General features: G+C 57.4%; 1 protein-coding gene across 1 annotated transcript; it reads left to right on the top strand.

The window, feature by feature from the left end:
• The first annotated feature begins 221 nt into the window (after nucleotides 1–221).
• Nucleotides 222–26,831, top strand: LOC137149379 (dual specificity tyrosine-phosphorylation-regulated kinase 1B-like). Its single transcript, XM_067542876.1, is given in 12 exon segments — nucleotides 222–315; nucleotides 318–419; nucleotides 19,328–19,482; nucleotides 19,845–19,964; nucleotides 20,191–20,379; nucleotides 20,725–20,872; nucleotides 21,123–21,409; nucleotides 22,125–22,271; nucleotides 22,839–22,979; nucleotides 23,267–23,570; nucleotides 23,789–23,895; nucleotides 24,319–26,831. Coding segments are annotated over 12 exon segments (2,214 nt in total). The 3' UTR covers nucleotides 24,739–26,831.
• Nucleotides 26,832–27,452: the final 621 nt, after the last annotated feature.

Raw genomic sequence — 27,452 nt, 5'->3', positions numbered from 1 at the left:
TTCAGCGCCAATGAGGCAATACCGTGGGCGATAACTGCTGACACAATCAAGCGGCGCCCCAGTCACGTGTCATTTCGTCCCGCTGATTTTTGGTCACGCGCCCCTTCCGCAAGACGCATGCGTAGCTTCTTTCTGGTCAGCTTCGTCACGTGGGCTTCCGGCCGCGCGCGTGCGCAGGTCCCGCCGCTTGGCCCGGATCACGTGGGTGGCCGGCGCGGCGCATGCGCGGTGCCCTGGCGGCGGCGGCGGTTTGTTGTGGTCGCCATTTTTTGTTGCATTACTGGGAAATCCCGGGGCGCGCGCAGAAGCCGCCGGACCGGACCGGGGGGCGCCGCCCGCAGCGGGCCGGGACCGGGACCCGCCTCCGCCCGCGCCGGGTCGGGCCCGTCAGAGACCCCCCGCCAGGGCCGCTGCCGCAAGTGAGTCCGGCCGCGACCCCCCGCCGGGGACCGGCCCCGCCCCGCCCCAGCCGCCGGGAATCCCGGGACCCTCCCCAGCCCCGCCCCCTCCCCCGGGACCCTCCCCGCCGGAGACCGGCCCCTCCCCGGGACCCGCCCGAGTCCCCGCCCGGGACCCGCCCAGGCCCCTCTCACCCTGTCCCTGGGACCAGCTCCCGCCCCGCCCGGGACTCGGTCCGGCTCCTTGTTTCACGGAACCGGCCCCGGTTCCTCTGTCTCCCCCCGCCCGGGCTCCGTGCTCGAGCCCCGGCCACCTGTTCCCTCGCCGCCCGGGCCCGGCTCCTCCCCCTTCTCCCGCCCGGCCGGGACCAGTTTCCTTCCTCCGCTGCTTCCCCCCCCCCCTCCCCGGGACCAGCCCGATCCCCGCTGCCGGGACTCCCAACTTCATGCTTCGTCCGGGACCGACCACTCCATATCCCGTTTCCCCTCCTCCTTTCCCACCTCAGGCCCCTACCTTTATTCCCTGAGTCCCCCTTGGGACTTCATCTTCTTTGCATCCCCCCACCCCGAACCCCACCCCCCAGGCCATCAGGGCTGCTGACACAGGTGAGACTGGCCAGGTATCAGCCCCTGCCCTGCCTGGCTCAAGACCCCCTGCTCAGAACCCCCTACCCCATCCCTTCCCTCTTCTGTCTGGGATCTGATCCTCTCCCCCCCAGGACCCCTACACTAGCCTGGCCCAGGCTGACTCCCTCCTCTGGATCCACCAAAGACCCCAGCTGTTTGTCAGGGCTACTGCCACGGGTGAGACCTGCCCCTAATTCCCCACTGGCCGTCTTCCCCTTCTCCTTGTGTGAGACCCACCCAGGACTTGTCAGTGCATCCAGCTGCCCCGAACTGGTCCCACCTCTTTCCCCCCAGGGTGGACCCCATCCAGGGTTGCTGCCACAGGTCTCTGCTCTCTATCTGGAGCTTCATCTGTCTGGAACCACTCTGCTTTACCTAATCTGGTTCTCCCCTTCTGAGAACCAACTCCTTCCCCCTGCCCTGCTGTAAACACCTGACTGGTGTACTTGGTAGTCCTGCCTGCCCCAGAACTACCCTGCTATACCTGGCCTGGATCTTCCCTCCTGGGAGCCAACCCTCCCGTATCTAACCTGTCCTAGAATCCCTTGGCTGGGAACTGACCCATTCCCTCCCTACTGTAGCCACCTCAGAAAACCCAGACTAGGAACCAACCCACTCCCACCCTGCTGCATCTGTCCCAGAAACCCTGCCCTGGAACCCACCATAAAGAAAATGAGCTCCTGCCTCCTGTCCCAGAGCTTCCCGGCCCACGGTATCTGTACCTGGCCCTAGATCCCAATATCCAGAAAGCAATCCTCTGCTCCTATGTACTGTCCCAGAACTACTGCCCCACTGCACATGTCCTGGAGCCTACTGCCCAGGAAGTAACTCCCCTTTCCCATCGCCTTCTACCTGCTGTACCTGCTCCTGAATTGGCCACTTGGGAACCACCCCTGGACCTCTAGGAACACACTGTACCCCACCCAGGAACTCCAGCCCCACTGTGGACCTACTTCCACCAAGCATGGTCTCCACCGAATGCCACCTCAAAAATCCCCCTGCTCTCGCCCCACGGGAACCCCAGACACTTGCTGGGAACTATCGTGCCCACCCAGGACCTGCCCGGAATCTCTACCCATTACATTTTCTCAACCCCTCAATATTTCCCTGCATCTGTCCCTTGAGAATCCCTAGTCCCACCTGGATTTGTCTGGTGTCGGGACCCTGGGAGCCCTGTAAATTTGTCATCCCACAAAAACATATGGAAAGCTTCCTTTCTCTTCAGGTACTGCCTGGAAACTGTCCCCTCCTTCCTTCCCCTCATATCTGGAGCCACCTGGAATTTCCCTTCTGGTGCCATCTGCGGACCCTCCATTTCCCCCCCTTAGGTACCCTTACTGTGTTTCCCCTACTGCTTGGGTGCCTCTCTTTATCTTTTATGGCATCTGCTAGAAATCCCCTCCTACCTGCTGCGTAGGGCCCTGTCCCAATCCATGCCTTTCCCTCCACCCCCACAGCTGTACAACCTGTTCCTGTTCCACTCCAAGGAACCTGGCCCCCTTCCCCCTGCTGGGAACCTGAACCCCTCTCACCTTGCCCAGCCCCAGAGGAGCTGTGACCCACATCCCCTCACTTCCCTATCTAATCCCGACAGCCCTTTAATGCCCTGGCCCTGCACCATCCCAGGTACTGCCCCCTAGCCTTACCTGCCCCACTTTCATTCTTTCCCCTGCTCCAAGCTTTGGGAGGTAATGGGGTGATCTTGGTCTGGATGGAGTTTGTGCTATTTTTTTTTGGGGGGGGGGAGGGGAAATAGTGCTTTCAGCACTGCTGGGTGTGTATCTGGAGTGAGGCCTGCACTCTATGGGGGTATCTGTAGCTATGGAATGGGGGGATCTGGGTCTGGTCAGGGCCGGTGTGTTATGGATCTAGGGTGTGGGGGTCTGGGCATGGCCAGTGTGGTGGAGGTATCTGCATGGGGGATGATGCAGACCTGAAATTGGGGGACCCGGGAATGGACAGGGTCTGTGTGATGTGGTTGTCTGTACGGTGTGTAGTGGTGCAGATCAGTGGGGAGGTCTGGACGGGGCCTGTGCGCTGGGGGTGTTCTAGTCTATTTGTGCGTTATGCTCAGGTGAGAAGGTGGGTTTTATATCCAGGGATATCTGGGTATAGGTGAGGTCCAAGTTGCATCTGGGTGAAATAGGTACAAACACAAGCCGAGATTTGAAGTCTGACTGGTGATCAGTTTGCCCTTGGTTCACTGAGGCCAGGTCTACGCTATAAACTTACATTGGTATAACTATGTTACTCAAGAATATGAGAAATCCACCCCCTTGAGTGAGGCAGTTATACCAACCTAACCCTTGGTGCAGCTACTGCTTCTTGCATAGGTAAATTAACTACACCAATGGGAGAGGCTGTTCCATCGGTGTGGAACATCTTCACTGAAGTGCTACAGTGTTTTAAATGCAGGCCTGCCCTCAATTTTGCTTACCGAGGTAGTGCAGATTTGCTCTAAAAAATTAAGTCGACCTAAATTACGTCGACATACAGCCACCACAGTAATTGAATCTGTTTTACGCATACACTCTACGTTCTTTGTGTTGGTGGTACGCGTTCTCACCAGGAGCGCTTGCACCGATTTAACTACCAGTGTGGGGCATTGTGGGATGGTTTCTGAAAGGCGGCAACAGTTGATGAAAGCAATGCTGGGTCTACACTGACGCTGCGCCAACCTAACTACATTGACCTAAGTGTTACGCCTCTCGTGGAAGTGGAGTTAAGTTGGTGGGAGCTACATTTTAGTGTAGATGCTTACCAGAGTTAGATCGACTTAAGTTGCCATGTTGACCTAACTCTAGTGTAGACCAGGCTTGAGTGTCTGAACAGTCATGAACCAGCTAGTTCTCCAGTTGTCCATAGAGTCTCCCAATAGAAATGAGTGGTGAAGACCCCATTTCCCAGAGTCAAACAGACATATGGTTCTGGGGGTGATGGGCCCCTTCAGGCAGCATTGATGCTGGAAGAGGCCGCAGCCGTTGGTCTTTTTCGCAGGGCACTTTTACAGATACATACGAGTGCAGTTGCTCTGGTTCGTCTCCTAGCAGAGTTTGGGGAGTGGAGAGAGCAAAAAACTGTGTTTGGTTCACTTCTGGCCTGGCTGGGCTTCTTGCCTCTGGGGTGCTGCCTGTGGGAATGGCAGCCATGTGGGTTTGTAGTTCTGGCTCTGTTGGAGAACTTATGTCTCGCTGCTGGCCCTGGTCTCACTGCTGGATTTGACCTTGCTCTGACTGGGGACTGATCAGGTCTCTTGAACTTGGGTCTCAGCTACTCCAGAACTTATGGCCTTGACGTCAACTTGAGTGTTCATTTCCCTTCCCTCCTCATGGGCCATTCCCCTGCCAGTCCCTCTCACCACTGCCCCACTTCGTGTGCCTGTCCCTTGCTAGTTCCTCTCCTCCCCTTGCCCCACAGTAGGTCTGTCCCCATTTCCCCTATTGGGTCCCCCATGGGCCTGCCCCTATCTCCTGGCAGTCTCCCCCTTCCTTGTTTCCCCAGTGGTAGAGGAATGGGACTCCTGGAACGAGAGTGGATGGCCGTTTGTTCGCCTTAAAACATAGCTGGAAGGGAATCTTTCTGTCTCAGCATGGGAGGTGGCAGTCAGGGGCTGCCTGGCTTAATGGCTGGGAAGCTCCCAGCATCTCCAGCTCTGAGAGGACAGCCAGCCCTGTAGTTAGAATACTAGCCGAGGACTGGGGAGACCCAGGTTCAGTTCCCTGCTCCACCACAGACTCCCTGCGTGGCCTTGGGCAAGTCACTTAGCTGCTTGGTGCCTCAGTTTCCCCATTTGTATTGTGTGGCTAATGACCTACTGGGGCATTAAAGAGTGTGAGGTGCTCAGATCCTGTTGTGGTGAGAGCCATGTAAGTACATAAGCTAGAGACAGACCCCTTCAAAGTGCTGTAGGGCAGTCACATGGATAGCCCATGCTGCGGGTTCGGCTGTGCCCTGAGCCTGGCACCATCCTGCTCTGGCTGAAGCAGAGTCCATCCCTTAGAGTGCCAGTCCTGTTAGCTGGATTGGGAGGAAGTGATGGTGGGTATCTGAACCCATCCCATGTGGCAGATGCACGCTGGGGCCTCCCAAAGCACTTTAACTCTGCCCACACAGGCTGCCCTGGGAGACCCATGTCTGTCCGTCATGGAGGAGGTAATGCTTCCTGATGAAATGAGCCTGCATGATGGGCGGGAACCCAGGAACTGATTGGAAGCTGTTTGGGGCAGGGACCATCCTCTGGGTCTGTGTTTGTACATCGCCCAGCACAAGGAAGCTCTAGTCTGTGTCTGGGCCCTTAGGCCCTACTGTAATACACCTAATAAATTAATAATGTACAGCTCCTGGCACAGTGGTGTCCTGGTCTATGAGGGCTCTTAGGTGTATTAACAATGGCATCTAATAAATAATGTGCAGCACCTTGCAGAGTGAAGTCCTGCTCCATGACTGGGGGCTCCAAGGCACTACCGCAATACACCTAATAAATAATAACGTACAGCACCTAGCACAGTGAGGTGATGTTCCATCTCTGGGGTTCTTAGGCACTACTGTAATACACCTAATAAATAACATACAGCACCTCGCACAATAGGAGCCTTGTTGGGGATTCCTAGGCACTACCACAATACACCTAATAAATAATGTACAGCACCTAGCATAATGGGGCCTGATCTGTGATTTGGCCTTCTAGGGGCTACCACAATAGTAACTGCAGTGTTTAACCATCCTGCCTCTAACCCCCAGGGAGGGAGCTTTGTGTCCCAAAACAGCGGCTTTTATATCCCTTATTTTAAAAAAATCCCATGTACTATAGTTACAATGTTTTCATTATCTATCCCCATTTCTAATCCATTTCTGAGTCCAGACCCCTCTCTTGTGGTGGTGAGTTCTGCAGGTGAACAGTGTTGTGTGTACAAAACCAGTTTTTCCTTTAATCAGGCTGCTGTGTCTTTTGCTCTTTCCCCAACAGCAGTGTGAAGAACCCATACAAGCACTGCTGGGTCCCAAATAACCCTGCATATTAAACACACACACACACACACACCTGCAAAGCCTTGCTGACATACGCACTGCTGCTCTGGCTTGCTTTTGGCATAGAACATGGTGAGCGCTGCTAGTGGGCTGACAAACTACTTCAAGGGTCACAATGTGGTTTTAAATCAGTTGCCTTTTAACAAGATTGGCCGTCTGCATTGTGAGAAAGGGGAAGGGGGAGCACCCACTCTGTACACCATTCTAGTGCATGACTCTAACCTCCTCTCCTAAATCTTCGCTCCTGGATACACCCCTCTGTCTACTTTTATACTGCAGCCCATCAGCATGGTATCTGAGCACCTTCTGCAAAATTAATAGCACTAGCATGTTCTCTTCTGATGGCTCCAGCCCTCCAAACAGACGTTCTGGAGGAGCAAGCCCCAGTGACCCCTGGAGTTGCTCCCTCAGTGGTTACATTTGATTTATGAAGGAGGGTGAAAGTTTCTGGTGGTGCTCAGTTTCAGATGGGGGCACAGTTAAGGTGCCTTGCCTGCCCCATAAATGTGTGTTAGTCACGAACGGCTACAGCCTGAGCGAGAGCCAAGGCTCCCTAGGTGATAGCAGACTTGGATCCTCTGTGGATCGAGCGTGGAGAGGGAGCTGTAACACCCACTCACCAGTGGGCGTTTCTGAACCTTCCAGCAGCTTGGGGTGTTCTCTAAAGTGCAGCCTGACTGGGAACTCGTAGGCTTCCTGCTGTGAGAGTTAGATGTGTCCGGGTGCTGAGCCTTCGCGGAGGTGGTGGTGGGAGAGGAGCCTGACGGTACCAGAGACTCTAGTTTAGTGACTCTTTTGCCTGGGAAGAGACCAGGGCCTAGAACTGCTCCTGTAACGTGTCCCGTTAAGTGAGCAAGCAGCTGGGTTCTGCGCTTCCGGGTGCTCTGCAGCCTTGGGCATGAACACCTGGGTGTGGCTCCCGATCCCTGGAACGAGGTCATGTGTTGGTGGGATCTGGATCACGCCTCCTCTGCCTCTAAGGTGTGACAGGTGGCACTTGAGGGCACTTAAAGGAAGTCAAGCAGTGCCAAACCCAGGCTCTGGGGCAGCCCTGTGTGAACTGCTCTAAGGTGGCATGTGGGAGAGGTGGTGCTATCATCTCATGCCTGGCTCTGGCTCTCCCCTGCCTGTGCCCGGGTGGCGCTGTGCTCCCGGAGGAGCGGGTACTGCCGTGATCCCTGCATGGCACAGTGCCAGCAGCCCGGGCCCCGCTGTCTCTGGGGCAGCCGGCTGAGCGGGGAGCGGGTTATTTATAGCCCTGTGTTCCTGGAAGGAGATCTGGCTCTTCCCAGGCGGGTATTTTTGGAGCCTCTCTGCCCTGCTCCTGTTTCACGCTTTGTTTGGGCATAATCGTCCCCGCCGCATCCCAGAGAGCCTAGCAACACGGGCTGCTTCCCCATTGGCTCCTGGGGTTTCCAACTGGCCAATGGGGAGCCTGTTGCCATGGCAGAGGGCTGTTGCTCGGAGGCGACTCCGAGGCAGGCGTTCCCTAGATCCGCTGTCAGGGCATCCGGGTTGCAGCCGCCCAGTCCCAGCAAGGGGCAGGTGTCCCTCAAGCTGGGGCTGCAGAGGCCCAGAGCGGGGATCTGCTCTTTAGACAGTGGAGCTTGATCACGCCCCCAGGTGCCCATCCTGCTCTGCAAATGGCCAGGTTTTAATTCGCAGCCTCTGGCCTGGAAGCTCAGCACAGACATGGCCCTTTGCCAGGAAAGCCAGGTACCTTGCTGAGCCAGGGCAGGTTGAAGTGCTCTGCAAGAGACAGACACAGTAAAACCACCCATTTCCCCTCCTGTCCTGGGTTGTAGCTCATCAGGGGGATCGCAAATGGTGACAGTAACATTTCCACCTTTCCAACAAACCCCCCACCTCGTGTCATTTCCCCCTCGCTGCTGCACGGGGGGGCCTTCAAACTCATGAAATCCCCCCTATTTAAGAGGGTTTTTTTAATATCCTGTGGGAACGGGATTTGTCCTGTTGTAATTATCCCCCAGTTTTCAGATAGTTCCTAATCCAGGAAAATGTCACGGATTCCTCCAGATTCTAAGATTTCAGGAGTTTCTAGCCCTTGTGGTTGAAGTCAGACCTTCCAGTGGTGAAGCAGACAATGCAACACTGTCTTCCTGAATCTGCAGGTGTGTCTGCCACTGCCTATTTCTCTGCCAGGCTGCCACCGAACCAAAGGAGGCAGACTTTGGTCAGAATCACCCAGATCCCTGGTCAGCTGTAAAAGTGACAAGATTCAGGTCTGTTTTGCTCTGCTTCTGCTGGCAAAGCTCTGAGCAGCGACAGAGGCAGGCTTCTCCTGTCCTGCAGCAGGAGACTATGGTGGCAGTGATGGGAACTAATATATCAGACAACTATTATCTAGAGGCTGGCATGAATACTCAGACTGTAAACATGTTTTGGTCTGTGTTTATATAGCACCTAGCATGGTGGGGACCTGGTCTGTGACTAAGGTAGTACAGATAATAGTGAGTCTTTAGATCATGATTTGAGGACTTCGGTAACTCAGCCAGAGGTTCTGGGCCTATTCCAGGAGCGGGTGAGTGAGGTTCTGTGGCCTGCAATGTGCAGGAGGTCGGACTTAGATGATCATGATGGTCCCTGCTGGCTTTAGAGTCTAAGAGGGATTCTGGTACGAGCATCCGCAGTCTGGGGTGTTGCTTGGCCTTTGGAGAATTGGTCTGAAATCACCAAGATGAAATTCAATAAAGACAAGTGCAACATGCTTCCCTTAGGAAGCAAAAAATCAAACGCACAACTACTACACAATGGGGAATAAGCTGGGAGGTGGTAGTACTGCAGAAAAGGATGTGGGGGTTATAGCGGATCACAAACTGAACATGAGTCAACAATGTGATGCGGTTGCAAAAAAAGGCTAATATCGTTCTGGGGTATATTGACAGAAGTGTCGTATGTAAGACATGGGAGGTAATTGTCCTGCTCTACTCAGCACTGGTAAGGCCTCAGCTGGAGTAGTGTGTCCAATTCTGGGTATCACACTGCAGGACAGTGGACAAATGGGACTGGCTGTAGTCCACAGAGGTCCCTCTCCATGCGTACCTCCGGGGAATTGCAGGCCCACGGGCTAGACACACAACCAGCCTTCTCCTTTGCCAATGGCGCACCTTGCGCTAAACCTGGCCCCCCCTGTACATGCGCTCTTGAGCATGGTGTGGCTTCACGACAGGCTTTGGTGTCTATAAAACTATCCCCATTGTACAGATGGGGAAATTGAGGCACAGAGAGACACGACTGGCCCAAGGCCACCCAGCAGCAGAGTGGGGAACAGAACCCATATCTCCCAGTCCAGGGCTCTATCCACCAGGTGTCACAACCTTCACCACCCACTGTGGTGCTGTCCCCCTTTAGTGGTGACTGGACCACATGTAGAGGTGGATGAGCTTGCTAGTGACCATGAGCTAAAAGAGCTGAGTCCATTAGCTCAGTCAGCAGAGGCCTGTGCTTTGAGATCCAGTGGTCTTCGGTGCGGTCCCGTTGCCAATGCCCTGCATGGCGTTACAAGCTTGAGAGTCGGGTTTGGGATGAGGGGAAGGTGAAATAGCATCTTAATTCAGCCGGAGCTCCCCAGGAGTGTGCACAGAGCGTGCAGCTGTTCTAAGAGATCATGTGAGCTGTGCTGATTCAGTGACATGCATGAATCTGATTTGCCTTCTGCAGCCTATTCTCAAACAGCCTCCACCCAATTCAGACAGCTCTGGCTTTAACCGAACTCCAAGTCCCACTTTGCAAGTTAGCCAAAGTGAAAAGTGCCTTTTTCCTAAGACAGTAAAGCAAGGCGGAAGCACTTCTAGCCTGCTAAATAATTTACCATATCACCAGTGTGTGCAACACCAAGGCGAGCTAAAACAGCATAGCTGAGAGCTGCTGCCTGTAATTGTGTTGGAAAAATCCATGCTGACCTCGTTATTGAAGCACATCTGCAGGACCTTGCTTAAGGAAATGAGATTGGTACTTTGTGAGGTACAGATGTATACAACCCTACACGTGGATCTAAGCTTGTGTCATAAAAGGAATGCTAGAACATAGGGATTAGATAATTCAAGCCGACAGGAAGGTAGCGGAGCTGAGTTAAAAGTGAAAGGCACAAACTTTGAGTTGCCTGACTCGATAACTTTATTGTACGAGCGTAACATTTCCCTCTGGAGGGAAGTTCCCAGGTTTTATAAAACCGGCAAACACACAATCAATGCAACACAGAAGGAAAGCAGGACCAGACGGCTCTCTCTCTATCGTGCTGCTTGCCCTCCGCTACTGTAGTACCTGAGCACCACACAATCTTCAGTGGGTTTATCCTGAGCCCGGGAGACAGGGCAGGACTGTAATCCCCATTTTACAGACCGGCTCTGTGACTTGCCCCCAGGAAGTCAGTAGCAGAAGCAGGGAATTGAGCCCCACTCTCCCAAGTTCTAGGCCAGACCCCTAACCACTGGAACATCCTTCATCGTGGGCTGGCACAGTCTACTGTCTGTGGCAAGGACGAAATAGCTTCATAACAGCCGGCTGTGTTTAGGTGAGGTTTTGAATGGCAATGTGAATAGAGCCCCTCTAATTCCTTCAGACCTTGTTTACCCACAAAGAGTTGCCCCATTTTAACTACCCCAGTCTAGCTAAAGCAGTACCATCTCTTTGTATTTAGATTGTCAACTCCCTGGTGCAAGGACCATCTTTTTATCCTGTGTTTGTCCAATGCCTAGCGCAATGGGGTCCTGACTCCTAGGCACCCGGTAACAGAAGTAAGAAATAATAATACTAGCGCTGATGCAGTTATACTGGTGTATAAAGGTGCCTTGTACCACTACAACTATTTAGAGAATCATAGAAATGTGGGGCTGGAAGGGAGCTCGAGAGGTCATCAAGTCCAGCCACTCTGCGCTGTGGCAGGACCAAGTAAATCTAGATCATCCCTGACAGGGGTTTGTACAACCTGTTCTTAAAAGCCTCCAGTGACGGGGCTTCCACAACCTCCCTTGGAAGCCGATTCCGGCGCTTAACTCCCCTTAGAGTTAGAAAGTTTTTCCTAATACCTAACCTAAATCTCCCTTGCCACAGATTAAGCCCATTACCGCTTGTCCTACCTTCAGTGGACACAGAGAATGATTGATCCCCATCCTCTTTATAACAGCCCTTCTCATATTTGAAGGCTCATATCAGGTCCTCCTGTGTCTTACATCCGACACTCCATAGCAGGGGCCTCTGGCATTGGCGTACCTTAGTCTCTCCTGCTCTTTGCCTGTGTGGCATACATAAGTTGAGTCTCCTGTGGACTGTATTACTTCAGTCTATTCATGTTTTTGTCTTAGTGCAGGGGTGGCTGGGTGGAGGCCAATGGGTTGTGCTGTGTCGGAGATCCCTTCTTTCCTTGAACTCTGACTCACCCGTACATCTTAAAGCACTTTACAAAGGCGAGTCAGCATCGTTCTTAGAACTGGTCAGGAATTTTTCAAAGAAATGTTTTGCTGCACAAAAATGCTGATCTGTGGAAACTGGAACTTTTCACAGGAAAATTTCGGGGGTGGGCAAGGGAAAAGTCTCAAAGGATGTTTTGACATTTTTCGAAACAACGTTTTTTGGTTTGAAATTTAAGTTAATTTAATGTAAAAAAAAAAGATCAAATGGAAAGGTTTTGAAATTATCGAAATGTTTGATTGACCCAAGCTGACCCATTTTTGTTTATTTCGGTGCGTGGAAATTTGAGATTTCGACTTTTCATCCTGATTTAGGACAGGAATTTTTTTCGAAATCTCAAAATTTTCCTGGGATGGGAAAACAGTTTCCCACTCAGCTGTAATCATCATCCCCATTTTAAGATGGGAAACTGAGTCTCAAAGAGTGGAAAGTGACTTACCCAAGGCCACTCAGCAGCAGTGTGGGGAATAGAATCCAGGTCTCCCGGTCCAGTGCTCCGTCCTCTGTAGAGATGACTGGGCTACATGTTGAAGTGCTAGTGGCCATGAGCTGACAGCTGGCCTTACCAGCATGCACTAAAATGGAGAGGTCCCAGGTTCGATTCCCATTGCTGATGTCCCACCCAGGGGCTTGGCCTTACAAGCTGGAGAGTCTAAACTGGGTTTGGAATGAGGATCAAATTGCTTCCCCATCACCGCAGACCCATTTGCAACACCAGTGGTTGGGTCAGCCCCAGATGCCTGAAGCAGCTGGGGATAGGAAGCGTCGGCTTTGCATATGGCTTGGCCTGAGCAGAGGGTCCTGTGTGCTGTTGGTGCGGAGTTGTGCAGAGTGCTGGGTCCCACCCTCCTTCACCATGTGGGTTATTCTTTATAACTGATATTACTGTAATGCCGCAGATCCCCAGTCACAGGCCAGGGCCCCCCTGCACAAAGCACTGTACGTTATTATTTATTAGGTATATTACAGTAATGTCTGGGAGCCCCTTTCATAGACCAGGACCCCATTGTGCTGGACACTGTACATTATTATTTATTGTGTGTATTACAAGAACACCTAGGAGCCATAGTGACATACCAGGAACCCATTGCACTTGGTGCTATGTGTTGTTATTTATTGTCTGTGTTACCACAGTGTCCAGGACCCTATTGCGCTAGGTGCTGTATGTTGGTTATTCATTTTGTTACCACAGTGTCCAGGACCACATTGCGCTAGGTGCTGTACATTGTTATTTATTGTCTGTGTTACCACAGTCTCCAGGACCCCATTGCACTAGGCGCTGTATGTTGTTGTTTACTGTGTGTTACCACAGTGTCCAGGACCACATTGCGCTAGGCGCTGTACATTGTTTATTGTGTGTTACCACAATGTTCAGGACCCCATTGCGCTAGGTGCTGTGCAGAACAAGACGCTCTCTGTCCAGGTTGCAGGTAGCCTGCATTGTTTGTGCTTCCCCATGCTTTGAACTCCGCTCCCGAGCTGCTTTGCGCCAGCCAGGGTGCCACTACCTCTGCTTTTAGCGACCCTTGGGCTGGCACTTCCCAGCAGTGCCTCCTGGAATTTTCAGGTTGCACCCAAAGCCCATGGGGCTCATACATGGAGGAGGCCAGGACTCAGAGGGCTGGCCTCGTATCCATGCACTGAGGGGCTGCACCCCAGAGACAGGCGCCTTGTGTGCTCATTGTGGATGTGTCGTTGCTGTAGACTCCAGTTTCCTGGAATGCTGTGGCTGTGGGTTAGTCTGATCAGGTCCCTCTGCTGGCTCCCGGTGGACGTGATCAGCTGTCATTCCCTGTGGCAAATGGGCCCTGTGGTTGGGTCGTTAGGATGTTCCCAGGAAGCTGATCTAGCCCACTGGCACCAACTGTAAACTTAGCGAAAATGAACTCTGATGGCTTAGTGCAACATAAAACCAGACAAAAGGGTTTTATGTGGCTGTCGCCCCCTTCAGGTGAGGCACCGCCTGCAGCAGCCTCACTCAGCCGTTCCCGGCCCCAGCCAGGCCTCTCCCAGAGAGCTGTTCTCCTTTCCCAGCCAGCTCCTGACTCCTCCCTGAGCTAGGCTTCCCCCCACCCCCCCCCCCCCGGTCCCCCACGCCTGACATCCACTGCCAGTGGAGTGGTACTGCAACGCGCTAACCCTTCCCTGGCCAGCATGAGGTTTGTATGCCCTGTCACACTCAGTAGGCGGATCACCCAGCGTTCCCTAGGGAGGGGCGATGGTGATGCTGCGGCCCCCATCCAGTTTTTGGAGCTGTCTCCAAGCCAGCAGCTCTTCAAGGCCCTGGGGCTGCAGCTGTGGCTGGGAGGCCTGTAGAGATGCCGTGTAAAGGGAGATGCTGTGGCTGCCACATGGGGCCATGCCTATGTTTTCCATGCCTCTGGTGCCATTACATGTGCCTGCCTGCAGTCACCCACCCACCCCGCAGGTCCAATCGAAGGTGGCTGGGGTCCACCCGCTGCTTCTGTCTAAGGGTAACGAACCTGTCAGACCAGGAACCCTGCTTCCCTGGGCCTTTCCACCTACCTTCTCTTTTCCTGCACGTCCCCCAGTGCCGTACTGCTCTATGGAGCGCCCTGTGGGCATTTTGGTGTGGGGAGACCAGACTTGGCTGGTACATCTTGGCTGGATGCTTGGCCAGTGGATTCTGGTGGAACTAGGACCAAGCCTGGCTACGACCTGCTGGTTAGGCAAAGTCTCCTATGTACAATTCCTTTGTGTGGGTCTTTTAGGACTCTTTCCCACCCCTGTTTTATTCCTGCGATGTGTCCTTGCTCTAGACGGAGGCTCCCTGCGGCCCAGAGAGCGCTTGTTAAGTAGCTGCTTCCTCTGGGTCTCAGAAATTGTTAGCAATATTGTCGGATCTGCTGTGATTGTTAGGGTCCAGAGTGAACAAGAAAGGTGCTTTTCTGCTCTAGCTCACCCAGAAGTCATAGGCCAAATGCAGGGATCCGTGCGGGTGGTTTCTTGGTCTGTGTTATAGAGGAGATTGGGCAGGATGGATCATTGCGCTCTCTTTTGGCTGCAACACCTCTGAAAGGACCTGAGGGGGTTTCGGTTGGTGCGAGCAGACTCTGCCTGGGGTTTGGGCGTCTTTGCAAGGGGCTCACGTTCGGTGGGAAGCAGAGTGCCTCGTGCGGCTGGATTTCCTTCAGGGAGGTGGCTGGCCTGGAGGCAGTGCGTAGGCGGTGGGGGGTGCCAGGGGCCCGGTTGTGGCCTGGCCTGGCAGGCGGGCTCCCATTGAGTGGCAGCACAACCCTGCCCGTGCGGGGCGGGGCGGGTTGCTCAATTGGTCGCGCTTCTGTCCAGCTTTCTTTGGGTCTTTCGCTCAGCTGTTCATCTCGTCAGTTTTGCCTTGGCCGTTCTGTTCAAACAGCTGCCTTGATTCCAGTCGTCTTCCCTGCCATTCTTCCCTGACCTCCGGCCTTGCGCAAGGACAGCTTCCCTGGAAGGGACGGGGAGCTGGGGCTAGTGCCCTCCACTCACGCCCCACGGCTCTCCCGCCTTCACAGGCTCTGTGCCGGGAGCAGCTGCCCACGCCGGGGGCAACCGGACACTTTCCCCCATGGTGATACCCTCCAGCATTGAGGTGCCGCCGCCTCCTGCCATGTTGCTGGCGCTGCAGACGGACTGGGGCAGGAGGGAGCCCGCGTGCTACCTGCCATCTTCCCGCTGCCATAGGCAGCCATCTACAGGTGGGCCCCAGCACTGGGCGGTGGGGGATCACTGGTGGTGCCTGCCTCATCTCTGTGTGTTGGATGTGGGGACCAGGGTTTGTGTGGGGGGGTGGAAGGGCAGGGGCCGAGGTGGCTCAGAGAGGCAGGGGTCTGCCAAAGGTGGTCAGTGGTCCCTTGAATTTCCACATCTCTCTGAATGATCTGGATGTGGGGGTGAGCAGCCAAGTGCCGAAATGTGCGGATGACTCAGTTATGGGGCTGAGTCAGGGCCAGGGCAGGTGTGAGGCACTCTGGAGGGAGCTGACTGAGCGGGGTGAAAGGGTAGCTCGGTGGCAGATGGAAGTCAGCGTTGCTAAATGCAAAGCGAGAGGGGAAAACTTAAACTGCTCGGACACCGGACGGGTGGAAACCGCCTGTGGGCATGCAGGAAAGGGACGCACATGGCATTTTCAGCAGCTCAGTGGAGAGTTCTGTCCAATGCACAGCCGCAAATAGAAAAGCCCTCGTCATGGCCGGGCGTGTAAGGGCTGAGTGGGGAATAATACGGGGAATGTTCAATGAGGGAGACTTCTGTCTCTGTCTCAGTTCATAGAGCAGTAGGTGCACCTCACTAGAACACTGTCTGCCTTACCGGGCCCCCCAGCTCCGAAGGGATATTGCAGATCTGAGGTGGAGGGGGTGTCAGAGAAAGGGGATGAGAATGATCCAGGAAAATCTGGAGAGAGATGGTGGAGATGGGGTTTGTTACCATAGAGAGGGGATGGGATAAAGTGATTGGCGGGATGGAGAAGGGGGATCGGGCGTGTCTATTCTCTCAGACTTGCAGCTCAAGGACTAAGGACTGTGCAGTGATATTAAAAGATGTGGAAATGGCAAACCCATCTGAGGGAAGGCTTTGACACCAAATGACCTGTGAAACTGCCTGCCACTGGATGGTGATGAGCCCAAGACCTCCTCAAGATGCAGAGAGGGAATGGACATTTCTAGGGCTAATGGGAATGGCCAGAGAGAACATAATGATGCCAAATTGGGGCAGGGATCTAAAATCAGCTGCTTCAGGGCTTCGGCTGAGCTCTCTGAGACCAGGATGAGAGCTGTTGTGGGTGCACGTTATCCCCATCTGCTGCTGCATGGGGTCTCGCACCTTCCTCTGAAGCTCTGGTGCTATCAGAGACAGGGTACCAGGGTAGGTTGGCTTTGGGTCTGATCCTGTGTTCCAATGGCTTTTTTGGGCTGGGGGTCAGGTGGGGAGAGGTGTTGCGGTCTTTGGGCCATGGAACTGGGGGTCCACGTTTGTCTGGGAAGGGGGATTCAGGTCTTTGTTGGGCCACGGGGTGATCCCAAGGCATATCTTGGCGTCTAGGGGTTGGCAGGAGGAAGAGTGCTTGAAGCAGATATTGTAGGAGTGTTGTCGGCAGTCCATCATCTTCCTGCTGGAGCAGGGATGGGTTGGGGTTGGCCCTGTCTGTCTTGTGTTGGGAGATCCTAGAGCTGAAGGCCTGGACATGCCCTGGCACCCTGTCTCTGCACTGTGTGGGGGGATCCCAGAGCCGAGGGCTCCATCTTTCCATAGCAATTGGCTCTACTTTCTCCCCACAGCCCCAATCAGCTACCAGGATTGCGCTGCTCCCAGGGGGTTAAAAATAACCCTATCAGCTGTGCTGCCTGGGACCCCACCTAGCCTCCCAGCTGGCTCTCCTGGCGATCGGCCAAGTGTGGGAAGTGGTTGCAGGACCCCTCCCCAATCCTGGCGTGCAAACTCCTCAGATGGCACCAGGGCAGGGCAGGTCACCGGGCCCGAGTGCCTCAACTGGTGCCCAGGCGGGTTACAGGGCCCCTCCTCGGCTGGTGCCTGGGTCTGTCGTAGGGCGCCTGGTCGGGGCAGGTGCAGGGCCCTAATCTGTGCGCAGGCTCCTCTGGTAGTGTTAGGGCAGGGCAGGTCGCAGGGCCCCAATCCAGGCGTGCAGGCTCCAGGATGGGGTGAAGTCCCAGCCCTGCGAGTGCCTCAGCTGGCATGGGGACAGTGCGCAGGAGGCTCCCTGATCTGTTGTGTACCCCAGCCCTGCTCTCTGCCCAGGAGCTGTAATTTTTCACTCCTTTCTAGTGGGTGGTAGAGTGCTGGGACCCCCTGCTGGTCCTCAGGCGGGGCCTTGAGCAGTGTGGCTAGGTGAGCTTCGCACCAGTCGTGAGGCTGCAGGGCGTGTGGGGACATCCCGGGCATGGCTATTCCTCTAGCGAGCCTGTGGGGGGGTGAAGCCACTGGGATGTGCAGCTGAGGCCTGCCTTGAAGTTGTACCTGAAGGTCTGGGGGCCGAGACCCTGCTTGTCAGAGCAACCTGTGATGGGTGGGAAGAGCATCTGGGGTTGGCGTGCTGAGCAAGACAGTTACAGGCCGTGGTTAGTGGTGACCTTACAACTGAGCGTGTTAGGGTTTGGAGAGAATCCCTGTTGATAGGAATGGGTCAGTTTCGCCCCCCCAGTGATGGGCTCAGGCTGTCGGCAGACTCAGGCAGCATTGCTGCGTCAGTCACACTCAGGGTAGCTCCTCCCTCTCCTAGTGATAGGCTTAGGCTCTGTGTAGACCCAGGCAGATTTTCTTTGCTGCTGTGAAGGCCAGAATCATAGCCTTTTAATAAATGATGCTTGTTGATTCTGCGGTGAAGTGAGTTCTGCAGTCCACACAGCAGACAGGCTGGAGCAGTCTGGCTATGTAAAATTCTTGCGTGACAGGCCAGGTGAAGTGCTGCCCCAGGAGGCAGAATTAAGTCTGGTGGAGGTTGTGTTTCCACCTGTTGCTTAAAATTTATGTTTTAAATACATGTGTGAAATTGGAAGGGCTACAAACTTTTATTTGTGTGTTCTGGTGGGTGGAATGTTGGACTGGGGACTCAGGAGTCCTGGGTTCTAATCCCTCCTCTTCCTCTGGCTTATGACCTTGGCCAAGTCACAGCACCTCTCTGTGCCTCAGTTTCCCCATCTGCACAATGGGTATGATACTACAGCCCTCCTTTGTAAAGCACTGTGAAATCTGTGGATAAAAGCTGCAAATGGAGCCTTTTGGGGGGATAAGCAAGAAAGCTTAGGTCTGATTCTGTGACTTCCATGCTATATATTATTATTAATTACAATTAATTAGCTGCTGCAAATGCAGCCATTGGGGTGGGGGTAGCAGGAAAGCCCGTGTCTGGTTTTGAAACATTCATGCCAAAAGCAGGGTGGCCCTGCGTTTCTGTGCAAATGGCAGACTTGTGTCCAGTCCTCCCTGAGCTCTGACACTAATGCTCGGTGACATTTTTTCAGTGAATAGTAACTTTTCCAAAAAACACATTTGTGAGGGCGGCACCAACCGATCGGTGAATCCGGGTCGAATCTGGTTAATAGTTCTGGCAGAAAAAAAAAAGGCAGAAGCCATCAAAACGGTGGGTTTTGACTCTGGTTGGAATCAGCGTTCTGTTGAGCGATTTAGCTCATTTAAAAAAAACAAAACCAAGGTGGGAAAACAACCCGAAATGAAATGAAAGGCCAGATGAACTTTCTTTGGGGTTGACTGAAATGTTTCCTTTGAAACGAATCTTTTTGTTTGGTGAGAAAACCCGACAAATCTCAGTTTGGCTCGGAACGGAACCGAATTCATTTGGTTTTTTTCAGATTTTGTGATCCCTGAACCCAACCCGTCAGTCATTCGCTTGGCTCTAGTTGATTCAGGGGTCCAGGCCGTGAGCATCAGCCAGGTTGGGCCAAGGTCGCCGCAATGTCCACTCCCTGCCCTGTCCACTAGGGCGCGCTGTTAATTAAGGCTAAGTGGATCCTGGCGGCTGCGGGACGGGCGCAGCTCTGCGGTGGCTTTTTGTGTCACATTTGAACGAGCAGATTTGCAACTAATTTGCATGTGGCCGCCAGTAGAGCTCGGCTGGCCACACCCGGGCACGAAGCAGCAGAGGAGGGGCGCGGAGCGGCATCGAAGTTGGCAGCTGGGTATGGAGGAAGGGGGGCTGCCGGGCTGGATATTGAGGGGTGGGTCCTGGGTTGGGGACAGCAGCATCCAACAGGAGGGGCAGGTGCGTGGGGACCCAGTGGGGAGGGCAGGCGGGTGCTTTGGGATCCAGGAGGTGACCCCTGGGCCAAGGACTCGCACTGACCCAGTCCCCGTCTCTCTCTGCCCCGCAGGTGGCAGCAGCAGCAGCAGCAGTGCAGGATGCCAGCTGCCGCCCGCCAGCCAGCCTGCCTCTCTGGGCGTCTCTCTTCCCACTGAGCCAAACATGTCGAGCCAGCACGGTCATGCCCCCTTCTCCAGCATCCAGTCCATGGCTGATCACCCGCAGGTACCGGCTCTCTCCACCTCTACCGGCCTGCGCATCATGAGGCTGTGCGAGAAGCTAGCTCGGGGAGCAGGGACTCTAGAGGTACAGGGCCCGGGTTCATCCCTGCTGCGGAACAGACGGAAGCCCGGGAGCCCTGGAAAGGGCTGAAGATCCTCCCGCCTCACAGGGAGTCTCGCCCCAGCGGGGATATGTCCGGCACATGCGCTTAAGGCAGGACGCAGGCTCCCTGCTGCCTGGGCTCAGCCTGGCTGGCGTCATGGGAGGGCATGGTTCTGGCTGGGTTTAGCCACAGGGGATGGGGGTCGTGGGTGTGACCAGGGGCATCCGCCCCTTGCCGTAACCGCCTGCCTGTGTCTCTGCAGATCCTGCCAGACCTGAGTGTCCTGCAGCGGCGAATTCCCCTGACCTTCCGTGACTCGGCCACGGCACCGCTGCGCAAGCTCTCCGTCGACCTCATCAAAACCTACAAGCACATCAATGAGGTGAGCTGCCCGGTGGGCTGGGGAGCGCGTCGGCTGGAGCCCCCAGTGCCCACCGTGACGCTGTGCAGATTACAGGCCAGCCTGGATCATTGGGGATGGACAAAGCCTGAGACACTGGCTCTCCCCGGCCTAGGACGCTGGCTCTCTGGGGGTTGGCCTGGGACGCTGGGTCCCCCCCTGTGCCAGAGGGCAGGTGCTGACTCTGTCCCGCCCCCTTCCCCCCCAGGTGTACTATGCCAAGAAGAAGCGGCGGGCGCAGCAGGTGCCCCCAGAGGACTCGAGCACCAAGAAGGAGCGCAAGGTGTACAATGAGGGTTACGACGACGACAACTACGACTACATTGTCAAGAGCGGGGAGCGCTGGCTGGAGCGCTACGAGATCGACTCGCTCATCGGCAAAGGCTCCTTTGGCCAGGTCAGCCCCTGGCCCCCCGAAAACCCACCGTACCCCTGGAGCCCCGTCATCCCCCCCGTGCCCCTAACTCCCCGCTACGAGATCGACTCGCTCATCGGCAAGGGCTGTGTCAGCCAGGTCAACTCCTGGCTCCCCCATAATCTCCGCTGTGCCCCTGAACCCCTCCTAACCGCTGCTGTACCCTCCCCCACAATTCTCTGCTGCGAAATCAATTCATTGATTGGCCAGGCCCCCTTCCGGCAGGCGAGAGCTACCTGCCTCTGTCACGTCCATCCCCAGCACTGGTCTAGGGTTTTCCTTTCCCCGAGTCAGGCCGCCCCTTCCGACAGCGCTCTGTCCCCCCAGGTGGTGAAGGCGTACGACCACCACGACCAGGAGTGGGTGGCCATTAAGATCATCAAGAACAAGAAGGCGTTTCTGAACCAGGCCCAGATTGAGCTGCGGCTGCTGGAGCTAATGAACCAGCACGACACCGAGATGAAGTACTACATCGGTGAGTGGGGGGGCGTTGGGGGGCTGGGGTGCACATTGGGGAGTGGGGGCGCAGGGCATATGTGGGGGAGCTGGGGGTATAGCAGGGAGTGGGGGGCGGACATCCAGGGGCCGGGGAAGTTGTACTGAGGACGGTCCCTCTTCCTGCTGTGCTATGGGGGGGGAGCTCAGCACGTCTGTGAGGTCGGGGGTCGCAGTGGACAGAAGATGCCCCCAGCTGCCCCTCACGCTCTTCCCTCCCCTCCCCCCAGTGCACCTAAAGCGCCACTTCATGTTCCGGAGCCACCTGTGCCTGGTGTTCGAGCTGCTCTCCTACAACCTGTACGACCTGCTGCGCAACACCAACTTCCGCGGCGTCTCGCTCAATCTCACCCGCAAGTTCGCCCAGCAGCTGTGCACGGCGCTGCTCTTCCTGGCCACGCCTGAGCTCAGCATCATCCACTGCGACCTCAAGCCCGAGAACATCCTGCTCTGCAACCCCAAGCGCAGCGCCATCAAGATCGTCGACTTTGGCAGCTCCTGCCAGCTGGGCCAGCGGGTGAGTACTCTGGCCCCGCCTCTTCACCATTGGCATGGCCCCACCACTAGCCACGCCCCCTAGCCTTAGCCCTGCCACATGTGCCATAGCCCCGCCCCCAGCCATGCCCCCTAGCCATAGTCCTGCCCCATATGCCATAGCTCCGCCCCTAGCCCTGCCCCCTAGCCATAGTCCTGCCCCATATGCCATGGCCCTGCCCCAACCACACCCCCTAGCCATAGTCCTGCCCTATGTGCCATGGCCCCGCCCCTAGTCCCGCCTTCCATTCTGCAACCCCAAGCTCAGCATCATCAAGATCTTCGACTTCGGCAGCTCCTGCCATTGGAGTGGGCTTAGCCCTGCTCCACCCACTCCAGCTCCTCTGCTCGGCCCCTAGCCCCACTCTGGGCTGGGGGGAGAGTACACATAGGGGAGACAGAGACTGCCCCACACCTGTCTCATTCCCACTGCCAGATCTGTGCTGCTCTGCTTTAGTGGTTAGAGCGGGGGGGCTGGGAGCCAGGATGTAGGTTCTCCCTCAGCTCTGGAAGGGGAGCAGGGTCTAGTGGGTTAGAACAGGGGGGGCTGGGAGCCAGGACTCCTGGGTTCTATCCCTGCTCTGGGATGTGTTTCCTAGCAAGGCCTATGAGCCTGGCCAGGCTGTGCCCCTGTGCGGGCTTCCTCCCTGCCACGGGTACCCTTCAGGGGCTCACAATGCTGCCCCTCATCTCCACAGATCTACCAGTACATCCAGAGCCGCTTCTACCGCTCGCCGGAGGTGCTGCTGGGCATGCCCTACGACCTGGCTATTGACATGTGGTCTCTGGGCTGCATCCTGGTGGAGATGCACACTGGGGAGCCCCTTTTCAGTGGCTCTAATGAGGTGAGCAATGGGAGGCGGAAGAGCCACCGCTGCTGTGCCCGCAGGCCGAGACGGGGAGCTGCAGCCCCTGGGTGGGAAGGGGGAACAAGTCCTATCGATGGTGACGTTGCTTCATTGGCGGGGGGTGGACCGTGGTCCGTCATGGGAGCTTTTGTTTGGGTGCCTTGGGCTGAGCTCCCTGATTGGACTACATCTCCCAGGATGCACCACCGTCCTGTGACTCCCATGATGCACCCCATGCATTCATCAGAGGGGAGCAACATGGGAGAGGTAGTCCAGCTGGGATGCTCAGCTCAGAGCAGGGGGAATGGAGCACAAGGCAGATGAACTATATCTCCCATGATGCAGCTTGTTCCTTGTTTGGCGGGAGGAGTGTCATGGTGCATCCTGGGAGATGTAGTCCAGCCCAGGAGCTGCTCTCAGAGAGGAGGATGGGAGCCCGAACACATGAACTACAACTCCCATGAGGCACCATGATGGGAGGGAGTGGGGCTGGGTGGGGTGCCCCGTGGTGGGGGTAGGCAAGGCTGGCGCAGGTGCCCAAGACACCTCTCTCTCTCCCCGCAGGCCGATCAGATGAACAGGATCGTGGAGGTGCTGGGGCTGCCGCCACCCCACATGCTGGAGCAGGCGCCCAAGGCCCGGAAATACTTCGACAAGCTGCCCGAGGGGGGCTGGGCCCTCAAGAAGAACAAAGAGGTCAAAAAGGTAATGGGGGGCCCCCTGTTCTCCTGTCCCCCTCCCCCTGCTCTCAATCCCCCAGCAGGATCCCTGTTCTCCCCGGGTCTCCCCGGGTCCCTCCCACCCTCCTGTCTCCTGTACTGTCCCCCACTCTGCTGGGATTCACTGTTCCCCACCACTTGTGGGGTACCTGCATCTCCACCATGGCTGGGATCCCTGCATCTCTCCCTCCCCTCCCCTGCACTGTGGGACCTCCGGATCTCTCCCGTCAGGACCCTGCCGGGACCCCCCCACTGAACCTGTTTCTCTTGCAGGAGTACAAGGTGCCGGGGACACGGCGGCTGCACGAGGTGCTGGGGGTGGAGAGCGGGGGACCCGGGGGGCGCCGGGCGGGAGAGCAGGGCCACTCGCCTTCGGACTACCTGAAGTTCAAGGACCTGGTGCTGCGCATGCTGGACTACGAGCCGCGCAGCCGCATCACGCCCTTCTACGCCCTGCAGCACAACTTCTTCAAGAAGACCAGCGATGAGGGCACCAACACCAGCAACAGCAACTCCACCAGCCCGGCCCTGGAGCACAGCCACAGCACCAGCACCGCCAGCTCCGTCTCCAGCTCGGGTATGGCCCCTGTGCTGGCCCCCCATCCCCTCCCGGGGCCCCTGTGCTGGCCCCTGTTCCCGGCCCCCGATCTCCTGGCATCAGTGCCACCAATTCCATCTCCAGCCCTGGTACGGCCCCTGCTTGCCCCGTATCCTCCAGCCCTACCCTGTGGCTCAGCCGTGGCACCAGCTCTTCCCCCTTCTCCCCATCCTGACAGCTTCTTTCTCCCCCCACAGGAGGCTCCAGCGGTTCTTCCAATGACAACCGCAGCTACCGCTACAGCAACCGCTACTACGCAAACACGGTCGCTGCCCACACCGACTGCGAGATGCAGAGTCCCCAGGTACGGCCCCCTGCCCCACTCCATCCCCCGGCAGCCACGCCCACTGCAAGATGCAGGGCCCCTTGGAACGGGGCCCCCTACCCCCCACTCCATCCCCCGCAACCCACACCCACTGCGAGATGCAGGGCCTCCAGATACGGCCCCCCTGGCTCCCTCCATCTCCCGCCGCCCACACCCCCTGCGAGATGCCAAGCCCTGAGGAACGGGCCTCCTGTCCTCGCTATATCTCCTGCCGCCCACCCCTCCTGCGAGAAGCAGGGCCCCCAGGTTATGCCCCCCTGCACCCACCTCCATCCCCCGCCGCCCACCCTGACTGCGAGAAGCAGAGCCCCCAACATTACAGACACCCCCACCATATCCCCTTCCCTCCTCCAGCCCGTCCCCAGGCCCTGCGCCCCTCACTGCCGGCATCTCTCTCCGCAGGCTCCTCCCCAGCAACAGCAGCCACGCCTCTGGGCTGGGGGTGACGTCCCGGCACTGCCCAACGACGGCTACCCGCCGATCTTACCTCACAAGCCCACGCCCAGCCAGCCAGCGGCATCGCACTTCCACGGGGCTGGCCCGCACCCGCTCTTCCAGCCGGCCGGGCGCGCCCACTACCACCGCCCGCCTGTCTCACCCCACGGCCCCGAGTGCATGGAGCTGGGCCCGGGCCCCCGACACCTGGACTGCGCTCCCTTCGGCTCGTCGGCCTTCCGGACTAGAGCGGCGGTGGGGGGGCGGGCGGGCGAGGGGGGGCTGCCGCTGGCCTACCCCCCCCACCTGCGCAGCCGGGCGGAGCCCGAGGACTCGGCGCCCATGCTGGGCGTGTGCGTCCCGCAGAGCACGGCGGCCAGCTCTTGATGACTCCTCAAGCCATAACACTCTTAGGATGCGCCCGGCGGGGGGCGGGCACGGTGCCCACGGATCTTCATGGCTCTGGAGCTGGCGCCACCCGCAGCCCCCTTGCCCCGGAGCCAGCGCCGCCCACGGCCCTCGACCTGCCCACCTCCGAGCCACCACGGCCCCTTGCTCTCCCACAGAGCTCGCCCCCACGCCCTCCCACCCACCCAAGCCGGTGCCACCCCTGCTGCCCTACGGCTTAGCCAGCAGAGCCAGGCCCCTCCCCCCCCGTGGTCGCCTGGAGCTGGCACTGCCTCCCCCCCGACTCCCCCCTTGTCCGTGTGGTTCCTACTGTAAATGGTTCCTCGTTAACACTGGCTCCCTGGGCCGGGTGGGCGCCAGGTTGCCACTGGCCGGACAGAGGGACCCTCTGCACTTCACGGACTGACGGCCGAGCTGCCCGCCCCACTGTCCAACTGGAATTGCTGCTAAAACCGCCCCCTGCCCCGGGCGGCAGGGCCCTAGCCAATATTTATAGACCCCGGCCCCTCCCGCGTCCCCCAGCCCTGCCATGGGGAAGGAGCGCCCTGACCCCCCCCCCACTCTGCTGTGAGATCCCCCTGCCCCTCCCCCATGTTCTGCTGGGAGCCCCCTCCTGTCACTGAGCCCCCGCTCCTCCCCTGTGTGTGAGCCCCTCCCCCCATTGCTTTGCCCCTCCCCTTTTGCCCTGCTCCTCCCCCTCCAGTGTGTGACTCCTCCCCCCAGTGTGTGTGGGAGCGCTCCTTGGGGACGAGTCTTGTGCCCTGCTGTCCGACGCCCCGGCACTGACGTGACAGCAAGCCAGGCCGGACGTGTGGCTCCAGCCGGGCCGTGGCGGCACCACGCCCGCCGGCTGCCCCCTCTCCGTGGCTCGTGCTGTACTGTTTGTCTTTAATTTATTGTACCAAAGACGGTGCGCGGCTTCCCCTGGAGAGGCCGGAGGGGCTGCCCCGTCGGGCCTTCCCGGCACGGCCCCCGCGCTCAACACCGGACCTGGGGCCTCTGCTTTGGAGGGGGTGGTGAATAAAATAGTGACAGCAGCTCCGCTGGCTCCCGGTCCCTCTGCCAGTATCCTCTGCCCGCGGGCAGCCTGGAGCCCTGCCAGCATGGCTGCTAGCTCGGGGGGGGAGAGGGGTCGTGAAATCTCTAGGCCGGGGGGCCTGGCTGTAAGGAGGGAGGGTGAGCCTCTGTGTGTGCCCGGGCCGGTTAGACTGTGAGCTCCTTGGGGGTAGCACCTGGCACAACGGGGCCCTGATCTCAGCTGGGGCAGGGCCTGGCACAACGGGGCCCCGACCTCGGTGTCTCGTGTACCCCTGTAACCGTCTCTAAAGCTGCGAGTCTGGCAGAGGAACAGGTCAGAGCCTGGGAGTAGTCTGGGGGACAAATGTAAGTCTGCCTCCTGGTCTCACAGGCGCCCCCCTGCGGGCAGCTGCCGGCTCTGCGACCCTGATGCCAGAACTGGGCACCCTCTGCACGTGGCCAACGAGCTGGGGAAACCCTGGAGCTTGGGGTGCTGCTGGGTGCTCCAGGGGAGGGTCGATGCCCACCGAGGAGAGCCTTGTCTCTGGGAGCAGTGTCCAGCAGGTGCCCGCCTCCCTGCTGGGGCCCCACGCTGTGGGGCAGGGGTCGCAGACCCACGCGGGAGCCCGGAGGTGATTCATGGAGACTGGTGGATCCAAAGCCACCCCCAACGTGGCTGCTGGCCATGTGCGCATGTTGCCAGGGGCCTTCTCGCTCTGCTGCTGAGACGCCCACGGAGAACAGCCACCAAGCTGCAGAGCAGGTAGGTTCTGGCCTGACCTGCTTGGAGCTGGGCAAGTTCAAACTCCTCTTCGGCTGGCCCAGGGTGCCAGGCGCGGCATCCGACTCTTGAAGCTCTGGATCCTGCGCCACTATCGGGGGTGGGGCCTGAGCCGTGGGGCTGCTCTGAAATTGGCCGGCCAAGCTGTGTCCTGCAGGAGACCTGGGCTTGTGTCCGTGCGTGTTTGCTCAGTGCCGGCTGCCTGGGGAGGTCTGGGCTGGTTTGATGACGAGTCAGCCACTGGAAGAAGCAGAAGTGCTGCAACTGCGGTGCATCATGGGAGCTGTAGTGCACTTCTGTAACCTGGGGGCTGGACTGCATCTCACATAATGCACTGCAGCGTCGCCTCGTGGTGAGGGGAGGCAGTGCATTGTGGGAGATGTAGTTTGGATGGTTCATGCCCTCATTCTCAGGAGATATACTCGACCTTGGTGTATCTTCCAGGGTGCACTGCATTCCTTCAAGAGAGGAGACTACAACTCCCAAGAGGCACTGTGATGGCTGAGCAAGAGATGTCCTACCACAAAGCCCAGCTCATGGGGAGTGAAGGGGGGCATCTGAACTACAACTTTTGGCTCGTGGGGTTCAACCCGCCTGGGGCCTGGCCCTCAGGGGGGCAGGTTTCTTGGGGGGCCAGGGGCTGCACAGCAGCCTGGACTAAGGAGGCTAGGGCTCTGGCAGGCTGCAGCACCCCCATCCTGTGTCCATGGGCAGGCTTTGGCCCGGCTAACATGGGGCAGCACCTGCCCCAGGGCCCTGGCTGAGCCAGCTGGGGTGGGAGTGCTGGATGCAGCCCCTGAATTTGGCAGAATTTGGTTCTCAGGCAGGGAGGGGCCCTTTGGGCCCAATCAGTTCCTCCACCACGCTGGAACCACAGCTCAACCACGCCCAGCCT

The sequence above is a fragment of the Emydura macquarii genome, unplaced genomic scaffold (genome assembly GCF_026122565.2).
Source record: "Emydura macquarii macquarii isolate MOO-44397 ecotype Brisbane River unplaced genomic scaffold, CSIRO-AGI_Emac_v2 contig_746, whole genome shotgun sequence".
NCBI classification, from domain to species: Eukaryota; Metazoa; Chordata; order Testudines; family Chelidae; genus Emydura; species Emydura macquarii.
The sequence above is the reverse complement of the archived record's forward strand: the minus strand, read 5'-3'. Positions and strand labels throughout refer to the sequence as shown.